Source organism: Mugil cephalus, chromosome 8 (assembly GCF_022458985.1).
Source record: "Mugil cephalus isolate CIBA_MC_2020 chromosome 8, CIBA_Mcephalus_1.1, whole genome shotgun sequence".
NCBI lineage: Eukaryota > Metazoa > Chordata > Actinopteri > Mugiliformes > Mugilidae > Mugil > Mugil cephalus.
In genome coordinates, this window is record NC_061777.1 from 22,337,572 (window position 1) to 22,350,331 (window position 12,760).

The following is a 12,760-nucleotide window of genomic DNA, read 5'->3' on the forward strand; positions in this document are numbered from 1 at the left end:
GGACTGGGGATGAATAATATTGTAAACAACCAGATATTAAGGCTATGAGAAGCAAAATGTGTAATATTTTTATTCCTTATATTTATATACAGTGTGCAATCATGTGTGTGTGTGTGTGTGCTAATTGTGGGTTAGCATCAAAAGCATTTGTGTGTGCTGGACATCTGCTGGACAAATGTGGTAACTACAAAATTAAAGAGCAACTTAAATTTCAGTTTCAGCATTTGAGTCTAGTTCTGAGTATGTGCCTTTGTATTTGAATTAGAGAAGTGGAAATTTTCCATCAATTAAAAGCTTGTTTGTTTGTTTTGTTTTTGTTAGGTGATCCGTCGGGGCAGTGAGACAGAAAAGCTGCTGTGTTTGGTTCGTCATCGTGCAGGCCACCACTGTGCCAACGCTGTCATCATCATCCTCATTATGGCCTGGGAAGGTGTCCCTAGGCCCCTGGCTGACAAGCTGTACCGCGAGCTCAGTGACACCCTCACCAAATATGGCAACCCCACCAGCCGCCGCTGTGGCCTGAACGATGAGTGAGTAGCCAGTTGGTAGAATTTGCACTGAATTTTGAACAAACTAGTTTGTGTATGTTAAAACAATGGGCAGGTTGTCTGTATTTCATCACTGTATTGCACTGCTCTGCCTTTGCTGTGGTATTCTGTCCGGGAGAAAGGGAAGAGTGATTTTGGAATCAATATTCTCTCCAATGGTCTTGACACCAAGAAAGTGTGCTAAAAATATGTTTTGCCCACAAATGATTAGCAGGTGTGAGACTTTACTGTGCGAGAGGGCATGGATGTATTAAAACACTTCAGAGGCATAAATTGTGATTTTAAGACAAATAATTTGTACATGTAGAAAAACTGGAGTGTATTTTCATCTCTAGGTGTGGACGCATTATTCATGTCTTATGTATCACTGTTCACATTTAACACTTTCCCATAATTTATTGGAAATAAATCTGAACACACTGTTTGTTGTTTAGATATAAGTGACATTCACCTTCTGGGATAAGTACATAATGTATTGTAGACATACATACATTTGTACATTTCAGTTAAATTTAACACACTAAGATAATGTTTTGAAACAGCATTGGTCCAAGTGACAAACAAATTACACACATTATTTATGAATGACGCTGACAGTGTGCTCGGTGCGTTTGATCAATGAGTGTGCTGTCTCCCCCTGCAGTCGTACCTGTGCCTGTCAAGGCAAGGACCCTGAAAGCTGCGGTGCTTCCTTCTCCTTCGGCTGCTCCTGGAGTATGTACTTTAATGGCTGCAAGTACGCCCGAAGCAAAATGCCACGCAAGTTCAGGCTACAAGGAGATCACCCTGAAGAGGTACTCATCACATGGATATATTATCCATCACAAAATATATTAATCCTAATAAACCACCTTTCAGGCCTTTTTTTCAAATTTAATCTTGAGCATTTGCTACAAACAGTTTTGTAACTTGTAACCTGTTTTTCTGACTTGTGATCCTTTTCTTTTTTTTGCGTGTCAGGAGGATAAACTCAGGGATAACTTCCAGCATTTGGCAACTGAGGTGGCTCCTTTGTACAAGCGACTAGCACCACAGGCCTACAGTAACCAGGTGTGTTTTACAGGCAAATGTTCATCTGTGTACATTTACTACAAGGTTCTCCATTCAGTGACAACCTGATTCTATCAACTCCACATATTACTTTTCTCACAGGCAGTGAGTACTGCTGTGCACCTGTTCACCGAGGGCCATGGCTGGCAGATAGATAGATAGATAGATAGATAGATAGATAGATAGATAGATAGATAGATAGATAGATAGATAGATAGATAGATAGATAGATAGATGGATAGAGTTCAAAGTTTATCTTATAGTATGACTTATTACACCTGTGCTACTTTTGAAATAATTCTATGATTTACCTCCTGTTGTCTGTTGTCTACCTTCAGTGCCAGACAGAGCTCAAAGCTCCAGACTGCAGGCTGGGCTTGAAGGAAGGCCGTCCATTCTCTGGAGTCACTGCTTGCATGGACTTCTGCGCCCACGCTCATAAGGACCAGCACAATCTATATAATGGTTGCACAGTGGTAAGATCACACAACATTACTTTTGTGATCAATAGTTTTGTTTGAATAAGTTGAAAAATCTGAATGAAATGTGTTTTGTTCTTTCTCTCTCTATTGCCGTCTGTAAGGTGTGTACTTTAACTAAAGAGGACAACCGTGCAGTGGGCGAAATCCCAGAGGACGAGCAGCTCCACGTGCTGCCTCTTTACAAAATATCCCCAACAGATGAGTTTGGCAATGAGGAGGCCCAGCGCCTCAAAATGAAGACGGGAGCGCTCCAGGTGCTTCAGGCTTTCCGGCGCGAGGTACGCAAATTGCCCGAACCTGCCAAGTCTTGCCGGCAACGTCGGCTGGAGGCAAAGAAGGCTGCTTCAGAGAAGAAGAAAAATAAACTCATGCAACAGACAGTTGAGACTCCAGAGAAAACAGTGGTCAAGGCTGAGGTCTGCATCACCAGCTCCCCTCAACCCCAAGGCAATAAAGGTTAGTTTTTGTTTGTTACTCGTGTATGTTGATTGCATTGCTTAATCATAACCCTTAACTGCAACTAATGTGTAACCAAGGCCTACAGAAGAAAAGAAATGATTGAAAACTGAAATGAAGTGAAGATGATCAAATCTTAGGGTTAGTTTGTAATTTGTCTTCCTTTGTTTCTAACAACCAGCAATTATAAAACAAGAGGTGAAGCCCAACATCAAGAGGGAGCCCTTCAACGGATCAATAGATGGATACCCCGTGCAGGCGGCATCAGACCCATTCAATAACATTTATCCACACCCTGCATACTATGCAAGGGGAGGCCTCCCCCCAACTGGCCAACCCTCTGCACCTGACGCAGTAAATGGTTACCACCCTAGTCTACCCGCTATGCCCTTTGGCTACTACAACTACCCACCCAATGCACTTTTCCCCCCTAAGATGAGAACTTACGAGGGTCGAAATGGCTCGTTGCCCAAAACAGGCAGTAAGGTTCTCCTGGTAGATAAGAAGCCTGACATTCAGAGCCTTCAGGCCAGATTGGCCCACACAGAGCAGACCAACCAATCAAAACACAACGCTTACACCCAGCATGTAGACTACAACCAATCCCGTCCTTCCTCTGTCTCCTCTGAGGCCTCCAACAGGGGCACTCCACTCATCAAACAGGAACCAATGGATGTGCCGGTCTATGAAGGCACACTGTCCGCCCAGGCTGGTGTCAACACATCAAGATCCACCCCCCAGCCTGTGTTATGGTCAGGGCACAAGCTTAATGGAAGTATTAATCCCACAGCCTGGGATGGCCATCTAAATGGTAAACAAAGTCCTGAACCCTCATCTTTAAATCTGGACAAGCAGCAGTTTCACCAGCATCCCCAGAGACAGCCCTCTCCTTACCCTCAGCAGTGGACACCCTACCCCTCCCCAAACGCCCCAATGGCTTCCCCTGCCCCATCACCATCACTCCAGGTACCTCTATCTCCGTCCCCTCACCATGGCACAGTGCTCCAGGCAAACTTGCACCAAGGCTCCCCACGTCCTCTCACCCCACGCCCAAGCACCCCTCACCCAGGTACACCACAACCTGGCACCTCTCACTCAGGCTCAGTCACACCACAGCCAGGCACCCCAGGCCCAGGCACTCCACGGCACTGGGCCAGCCCTGCTCCTAGCCCCCAGCCAAATCCTTGGGCCATGGGGCCTGCAGTATATAGCCCTGTTTTGAAGCACAGCAATCTTGCAGGCGCCTACCCTGATAAAATCTGGTCCAAGACTGGGGAGAGTCGCTGTTCCACTCCTCTTGGCCTCCAGGAAAAGGCCTGGAAGTCTTGTGGAGGGTCATTGGCAGGCAGCACCCATTCCCCTACCCCTGAGGGACGCCTCTTCCCTGATGCCCTGCAACAGTCTGATCAGGCCTGCTACGACCCCAGCAGAGCTGAAAGTGATGTTGAGAGCAAGCATTGTGAAGAGGACGACGATGAGGTGTGGTCTGACAGCGAGCACAACTTCCTGGATCCCAACATTGGTGGTGTAGCGGTAGCGCCAGCCCATGGCTCCATCCTGATTGAATGTGCTCGTCGTGAACTACACGCTACTACTCCACTTAAAAGGCCTGATCGCGCTCACCCCACCCGCATTTCCCTGGTCTTCTACCAGCACAAGAACCTCAACCAGCCCATGCATGGCCTGGCTCTGTGGGAAGCCAAAATGAAGCTGTTGGCAGAAAGAGCGCTGCAGAGGCAGCAGGAGGCAGCTCTCCTTGGCCTCTCCCAAGAGGACATAAAGGCGCTCGGGAAGAAACGTAAGTGGGGCGCCACAGTGGCAGGTGCCAGTCCGGGACCTGGACAATCTAAAGACAAGAAGGAGGGGCCAGTGACACGGTCAACCTCCACGTTCCTCACCACCTCTATGGTTACTGTGTCTCCCTATGCCTTCACCCGCCTCACTGGGCCCTACAGCCACTTTGTCTGAGGCCAGACAAAAACGAACTGATAGCTACAGAGTGGTGCAGTGGAGGGTTGAAGGGAGCAATGAGCAGGATGAATGTCTCTCAGCCGTCCCACAGTCTGGCATCTCTCCATCCTGCCCCCTCTACAGTCCACTTGGAGGAGGGGACATTTTTATTGTTTTTTACCTCATGTCAGGCAGTGGTTTGGGCTTCAGATACACTGCCTGTGGTGCTCTTCCTCTCTTCCCTGGAGAGGAACTCCATTGCTTTTTCTTGTTTATAGAATTTTAATGATTCTAATTATTGCTATTATTATCAATATTATTATGATTGCTATTGTTACTGTCAATGTTGTTATTACAGGTATTATTATAATGAAGACTTGTTTTTTTTTATTGCTGTTTTCATTAATGTTATTATTAATGAGGTGATTGTTTTTGGTTATATATTTTTTTAAATCAATCAGTCTGAGTCTTGACAGACTCTCACAGTTGCGTTTACCATGTTTGGGAAATGTGTAACTTTTTTTCCTGTTTGATTTTCTTTGTTTTGTCAATCTTAAAGCTGTACTTAGAGGAGGAGCCATTATCCGTGTGATAAGACAGCAAATCAGTATTAAGGTAATCATACAAAAAAAGTAAACCTGCCATATCTGTTTCCACACTGGCAATAAACAGATATATATCTTTAAAGTTGTTGAAAGCCAGTTTAGGCTTCATAAAGAATAAATCCAATTACTATCATCTGGGCTTAGATTTTCGTGTTTTGGCTTTCACAAAAACTGAATTAGCAAAAATAGCACCCAAAACTTACTTTTGCAGATTCAAAATGACATTGCCATGTTCTGTCGGTTTGTACAGAGCAGAGGAGCACTGTCTTTGTCTGTGTATAGAAGAGCAGAGCCCCTACATAGTTCAATCTTAGCTCTGAAGTCTGAAACAAAACTAATTTTCCAAAAGGAGTCTGCTATATTGGCCAACTTAAAATTACTGCATTTAAATTACACTGGGAAAACTCATTGTGGCGTGTCTTGTCATTAGATGATGTGCTCCTCCTGCTTTTTGGTCACCCCTCCAGCTTTTGACTGGTGCTCAGCTTCCGGCTCTGATCGCTTTTCATTCCACTACTCGTCATGGCACTTGATGCTGTATTTAGGTGCTCTAACTCAATTTTGGCTCAAATAGTATTTGCAAGTAAATATTTTATTTTTGACCAAAGTGGGATACCAGAGCTGTGGGATTTGTTGCTTTAAGACACAGGTACAACAAATGTGTTGTGCAAAGAAAAAGTTTGATGAAATATCTAACAAATGCTCCCCTTTGTTTCCCTGTGTAGGAAACTGGTTCTGGTATCTGGTACCCCACAGAGGCTAAAATAATGGTACTATTTGCAAATGCCATTTAACCCAGATCTGTTATTATCACATAAAGATGGATGCAGGTGGCACTCTTTATCTTCCTATTACATTCAAGTAGGGGTGAGCACTTTCCAGTGTAAACTCTAGAGGGCAGCAGTGACTGCCTTTTCAAAGTGGTGTGTACAAAAAAAAAAAAAAAAAAACCTACAAGCACTTGAGATCCATTCAAGAAGCCAGAAAATCATTGCCTTACTGTTTTAAGCACCCATGACCAGTAGAGGGGGATCTCACCCTGATTGCTGATTATGGGTGAGACTTTCCAAAGCAGTTCAAGGCAAGGTTGATTTGTGGCACAAATGTGAATGAGGTCTGAAGACGCCTTTAGGAAGCCCATCTTGGGTTCAAGCAGGAGGAAACAGTGTTGGGACTGCGGTGCTTTTGGTGCTCCTACACACACTCTGGTGCTCTCCTATTACACTTGATTTACTGGGCCCACTCTTTCCTCTGCATGGTGCTGTCATCTTCGAGCAGAGTGAAGTGTGTCCTTCTGCAAGCACCTTGTCACCACAGAGCCCGCCAATCAAAGTGGCCGCCCTGTGGTTGCAGCTCTGTCATTGGTCTCAAGAACTGGCTCCTTTTGAGGAGTTTTTGCAGTTTCTTGTGGCGTATAGGGGTTTTGTCTCAAACTAAGTACACTGTACAAGGCAGAGAAAGCACAGTCATTCAATGCAATTGTTGGTAACCCATAGGCAGTGCTTTTCGCAGAATCAACAATACTGAGAGACATAAAGGGAAACCTTAAATTACTGTTGCGTCCAGGGTTTGGCACCAAATGCAAACGCATTGAATCAATGAATCTCTCACTTTGTGCGTGCGTGTCTGAAAAATGACACAAACGCATGATTGTGTTAAAGAGAAGAGCCAAAGACAGAGTCTATTTGATGGCCTGGCTGGAGTCCCCGTGAATGGCTCATTTTTCTTTTCTTCACATTCATATTGTTTTCTTACAAGGTCTTGAAAACGAAAGAGCAACTAATAGCACCGAATACAAGCCTACTCCTAACTGCTGGGTGGTTGTTTGGGCCAAGGCCCTGGTCATCTGTGAAAGACCCTGTTACCTCTCCCGAGGGTCTCCAGCTCTCTACCTCACGCTGTAGAGACACTGGTCACAATCACAACTTGCTACTGAGGGCAGAGAATTTTGCATGTCCCTTTGTGTGCTCTAGATCTCCACACTCATTTTAACCTGCTTTTTTTTTTCTTTTTTTTCTTTTTTTTACTCTTATTTATTACTACATGGTGATGATGATAATGATTGTCTTTGATGTTATTGTTTTTTTTCATCTTTTTTTATATAGCTAATACAAATTGTAAATAGAGAAGAAAAGATTTATAAAAGCACTTTTAATCTTGATTTTAATGACAAAAAGAAAGAGCCGATTATTGACAACTTGAAGCGTAGTTTTTTTTTTTTATTATTTTCTCAAGAGAGAGATAAAACGTGTAAATATTAAACTATTTAGGTAAGATTATTTAACTGGTGAGGATAGTAACTAAACCATGAATGGCAGGGGGGGTATTATAAAGTCTTTGACAGCCCTTAACAACAGTAAACAACACTTGGTCCCAATATGTTGTGTGTAAATGTGTGCTTAGTAACACTGCTGATTTGCTTTCATAAGTACTGTACCCCCTGTCAGCATGTAACTGACGGAGCCCTGTCACACACTTCTGAAAATACATGAGCCTAATTGTGAAACATGACGCCCAACACAACTGACTCACTGAACACAGTCCCAAAAACAAACAGGAGAATCTCCTGTGTTGCAGTTCTACACAGATCTCAACAACAATGAATCTATTTGACATTCTCATCACAAGTAATTCTGTTATGGAACTTTGATTTAAGCCTGAAAAGACACTTTCATTATACTTAATAGTTGTGGTCTACTGTCAGTAAGCTAAGGGTGAACAGAAATGTGTAGCCTTAAACATGACGTGTCTAGTGTGTTGTTCAAAGGAATAGTTTGACATTTTTGGAAATATGCTTATTCACATTCTCTCCAAGAGTTGCACTGGTACCACTTGTGTTTCCATACACAAAATATGACGCTACGGCAAGCAGCTGGTTAGCTTAGCTTAGCTTAGCACGAAGCCTGAAAACAGGGGGCAACAGTTGTTGGAAGGTAGTAACATCCGCCTGCCAGCAGCTATAAAGCTCATTAACAAGTTATAGTTAGTTTGATTGCTACAAAAGCCAAAGTCTAAACACACCAAGTCGTGCTTTGACGTGAGTTATGTGCTGGACTATTTCTTCCAGATAACCAGGCCACCAGCAGAGACCATGGGAAATCCTAACCAAGAGCTTGCCAGGCACATAAACTCCTGTAAAAACATGTTCTGGCAACTACTATTTTCAAACAACTTTAGAGGTGCTGGTAGACAGATTGTCTTTCTTCTGTGTTTACGCTATATGCTAGTCAAAACTGCCTGCAGGCTATACATTCATATTCATAACGAAATGCAAGAGATTAGCATGATTCATGCTGACCTGCTCTATACTACGGTTTGTTGCTCTTCCCAGTCTCCCGGCTAATTGTAGTTCTTCCATTTTACCTTTTTGATTGACAAATCCAGACTACTGCAGACCTCCTGTTGTTATATAGAATTATTTCCTCTCACTCAGGTTCATAGTTTTCTTGTTTTGTTCAGGTGACTTCACGGTCGGCCTCCACTGTTGGTTCTTTGCAATGCAATCTGTTGTTCTTTGACGTCAGCTTGGCGTGTACGTACCATAAGTCGCACCAAGAAATTCAGAAAAGTCAGAAAAGAATATTTCCAAATGTTGAACGATTCCGTTTATATACATACATAAAGCTGCCCTTCATACATTTGCCACTTGTGTATAGAGCTGCAGCCGAGAGGGGATGTCTAGGAACATACTGGTAGCTGCAGATCCGGTCTGAGGTGAATCAATGGGTGATGTGGTAGTGAGTAGCTCAGCAATCTTTGTCAGTTGTGTTAGACTATCAGGTAAGAGACTGCCTCCCTGCTTGTTTAGATGTATCTATCATTATTATCTGCTCTAGCTTTCATCATAGTTAAGTATGCACATAGCAGAAAAATTGCGCCTTCTCTGTGGAAAACACCAGAGGTTGAGTTCGTAATGATAATTAATTATTTGACCCATTCATCATGACTAACAGTAGTCTGACTCATGCAGGAGCTGGTGCAAAAAAAACAAAAAAAATGCACAGCCTACATTACACACACTTACCGAAGAAAGGGTGCTGAGGATAAAGTGTACGCGTTTATTAACTTTGTAAATTTCTAAATGTCTCACAAGTTCGGGTGATGGTTCTCATGAGAGGTGCCACCTCTCAGTCGTGTTGGTGGAGGGAGGATGGTCAGCTGGTGCTATGATGCTACACCTTAAAATTCACTGTGTAAAAAAAATAAAAAATAAAAAATGTGAGATATATGATTGCCACAAATATTTTTCTGAGCTCTTCGAATGTTAAGAGAACTATACTTTTGATTAAGGCAGTTTTGCAGGATGGGAAGCTGCCCTGGTGCTGACTTTATGAAAAGTCTTTTGTTACAATGCTACAAATTTCCATCTCTTTTTGAGGGCGGGAGGGCACTCAAACAGTTGACTACATTCTCTATTAATATTCATTCCATATTGTACTTGAATTCATGTAAACTAGGACGAGATATAGAATCATATTATATGAAGACTGTTATCTGGGTTTCACATGTGGTACAGCGCAAGTACCAGAGGCTATTAAAACTTTCTTTTGAGTATGTTGTACATGTTCCTGTTAACTGAATGCTAAGATATTTGAACAATACAAGAGTTGTGTACTGCCTCCTACTTCCTCTCCCCTGTCATGCACTTCCTTCACTCACACCTTCTCTTTCTCTTGAACATTGTATATTTTGTCTTTCTCAAAATATCACATATGCATCACACTGTGTATGGCCCACTATAAAAATGAAAATAATTATGAACACCTAATTTAATGAATGCTCTCCAAATCTAGGGTTGAGACTTGGACCCTGGCCCATTTAAAAAACAAAAAAATGGAAAAGAAGGAAAAGAAAAAGAAAATAATCTACACAACTGGCAGCTACATTCCTTTTTGAGTTTTGGGATTGTTCTTGGTTCTTTATTTTTCATGTCAAGGATGCAGTATGTAAAAAGAATAGTGTTTTTGTTTGGTCTCTCTCTCTCTTTGTAGCTGTATGGTGTATTATGTGAATACATAGTGTATGTGGTAAAAAAAAAAAAAATCCCACAATATTGTTTTATGTTGCGCGATGAATAAAATAAAAATAAGTGAAACATGTTCAGTTAAGTGGCTTAATTTCCTGGTCAAGGTGTAATCAGAGTCTGATTTTAATTGCTGCGTTGCTGCGATGGCCAACAGAGAGCCGTGGAGCTCTCAGAGTATCCAATTACCTCCAATGGGAACCTAACTCACATCATTTCACTGACTGATGTCTCTACTTTGATTAGTAGCCTCAGGTGGTTCCATCTGAAGGATCTAATAAGAGGAAAGTTTAGAAAGCTTCTCCTGGGGGTGCTGACCAATTACTGTAGATGCCTAGTCTACTCTTGCCCCCTTCCACGCTGACCTGCCAGCAGGAGGAAAATGTGAGGGCGTCAAGGACAGGATGAGGCCGAAGAGAGAAAGTGGAGGCTATTTCCTGTCACATCAATAAGCACATCCTTTCACATTCTCAGAAAGTTCTTGGTGCTGACTTAAAACTCACAGCATACATGACCGTGGAAGCTCGCTTCCCCTTCTCCCAGCTGCATGAACATGTCATGTCATTTCTGTAGGGTGCATTTTATCAACAAGAGGCCTCTTCTGTCTTGAAGCACTTAAGTGTGAAGTAATTGGTACATAAGTGTTTTGCATAGTTCTCTAACACAAAAGCAGAATGTCCTGCCTAATTGTTTCTGCTTTCTAAACGTACTCAAGATGAGTTTACTTTTAAAGCCAGGATAAGTGAAGCATCAAGGACATTTTCTTGCCTCCTGTGCAGTTAGCTGAGTCTCAAAGACAAGACTTACACTGGAAGTTTGACATTATAAGAAATAAATCCCTGTGAGCTAGATACAAGAATCAATACTGGCTCAAAGTCTTTATGGTAAATACCAAGTCCTGGCAGCTTGTGATGTTGTCCTCACTTAGCACAAATACAGGAAACAAGAAATAGTCGTCAGGAATGCAAACCTGAGCAGACATCGTGATTTGGGCCCCTTGCATTTGATGCAAAGCAAAGTTGTCACTATAACCCTCACTACTGGATGCTTGAATTGCCTGTTCCGTAAAAGTGGTAAAAAAAAAAAAAAATCCTTAAATCAGCATTTCAGTTATAATAAAGTGAGTGTGAAAATTTTAGAAGAGATTCCTGGTGAAGAAGGGAGCCTCAACCAGGAAGTAGCATTATACCAACAAACTTAAGTCAAAATGTTAACAACAAGAAACACATGAGTTCATTGAGAACTCGTCTGTTTCAGCAGAACTCATCTTTCTGCTGAAAGGGATGAAGGAAAATCAGTTATGGATTGCAAATCAGCAATAGATATTGAAGCTGTGTCAGCACGGTTCGGCAAGCTGCTGATTGGCCTCCAGCCACTGTGACTGTCAGCGATCCAAACAGAGCCCACCAGTGAGAGAAATTACCCTGGTTGGCAGTTCAATTTGGCAAACTAATGTATAAAAAAACAAAAAAGCAAATAACAGAATCAAGAGTGTACATGTACATGTGGAAAATGCATTTATTGCTTGTTATCTTCCTCGCATCTGAACCAATTAGTATTTTCACAACGGCATGGCCATCTGGAATGAAGAAACTGAAATCAGCACGATTCAGGAGAGGCCAACTGTGCATCATCGTCTTTATATCTTATTCACAAAACTGTCAGTTTTCAACAACAAATACTTGTTGATAAATGTCACTTTGGTGTGTACCACGCCCCTTACATTAGAAAGTTGCTCTTAAAAAGGCGCTTCCAGTATTTAGGATTAATAAATCTAATCCTAAATTGGCTATGGGCTGATGAATGTAATGCTTTAGACTTCAGTTACAATTTTGGGAAAGATGTCATGGATGTAAAAATATTTACTGAGCAGGTGCAAGCACAGGTGTGTTACAGGCATGGTATTACACGGAGTGATGATGAACTGTGCAAGCACTTTCTTTGAATATGTGTGTTTTTATGTGCGTGTGTGTGGTTCTGCAGAATACAGACAGGAAAGAATAACAACAATGAGTTTAAGTGCAAAAATATATCAAATAACTGCAATTATTTAGTATCCAATACTGTAGCATTTACAATACACAAGTTATGATAGTATATGATCAGACATCAACAGCAATCTCAACCGCAATAACTTCACCACGCTCAAGTGAAACTGGATAGCACCTGATGACAGTGGCTGGGAATCACTGCTCTGGAGGGTCGCGGGGTGAGAGGCGCTGTACACAAGTCTCCTGTCTACTGCAGGACTAACACAGAGAGACAGACATTGACACTCACACCTTCAATGAACCCATCAATGAACCTAACGAGCATGTCTTTGGACAGTGGGAGGAGGTTGAGAGTACCTGGAGAGAACCCACGCAGACACAGGGAGAACATGCAAACTCCACACAGAAAGGCTCCAGTCGGATTCCAACCTTCTTGCTGTTAGGCATCAGTGCTGACCACTTCCTCACCATGCTGGCCCAGAAAAAAAAAATCAAAATCCAACTTACTCTGAATCAAACTAAACATATAGACCTCCTTAGAAAACTTGCCTGACAAAGGATTCAGATGACATCATCTCATACATGTTCTATTTTTAGCAAACCAGTGAAAAGGCTGATCAAGTGACAAATGCTCTGTTTGTTCAGAGAGACTGTC

General features: G+C 42.4%; 1 protein-coding gene across 4 annotated transcripts in view; it reads left to right on the plus strand.

Moving 5' to 3' along the window:
* The window catches only part of tet3 (tet methylcytosine dioxygenase 3), a 39,084-nt gene extending 28,894 nt beyond the window's left edge, over positions 1 to 10,190 (plus strand). For all 4 annotated transcript variants that reach the window (XM_047590914.1, XM_047590911.1, XM_047590913.1 and 1 more), the window contains 6 exons: positions 322 to 530; positions 1,192 to 1,342; positions 1,509 to 1,598; positions 1,937 to 2,074; positions 2,182 to 2,536; positions 2,718 to 10,190. In XM_047590914.1, coding sequence (XP_047446870.1) covers positions 322 to 530; positions 1,192 to 1,342; positions 1,509 to 1,598; positions 1,937 to 2,074; positions 2,182 to 2,536; positions 2,718 to 4,504 — 2,730 coding nt within the window. In that variant the 3' untranslated portion in view covers positions 4,505 to 10,190. The remainder of the gene's footprint in view (positions 1 to 321; positions 531 to 1,191; positions 1,343 to 1,508; positions 1,599 to 1,936; positions 2,075 to 2,181; positions 2,537 to 2,717) is intronic.
* Positions 10,191 to 12,760: the final 2,570 nt, after the last annotated feature.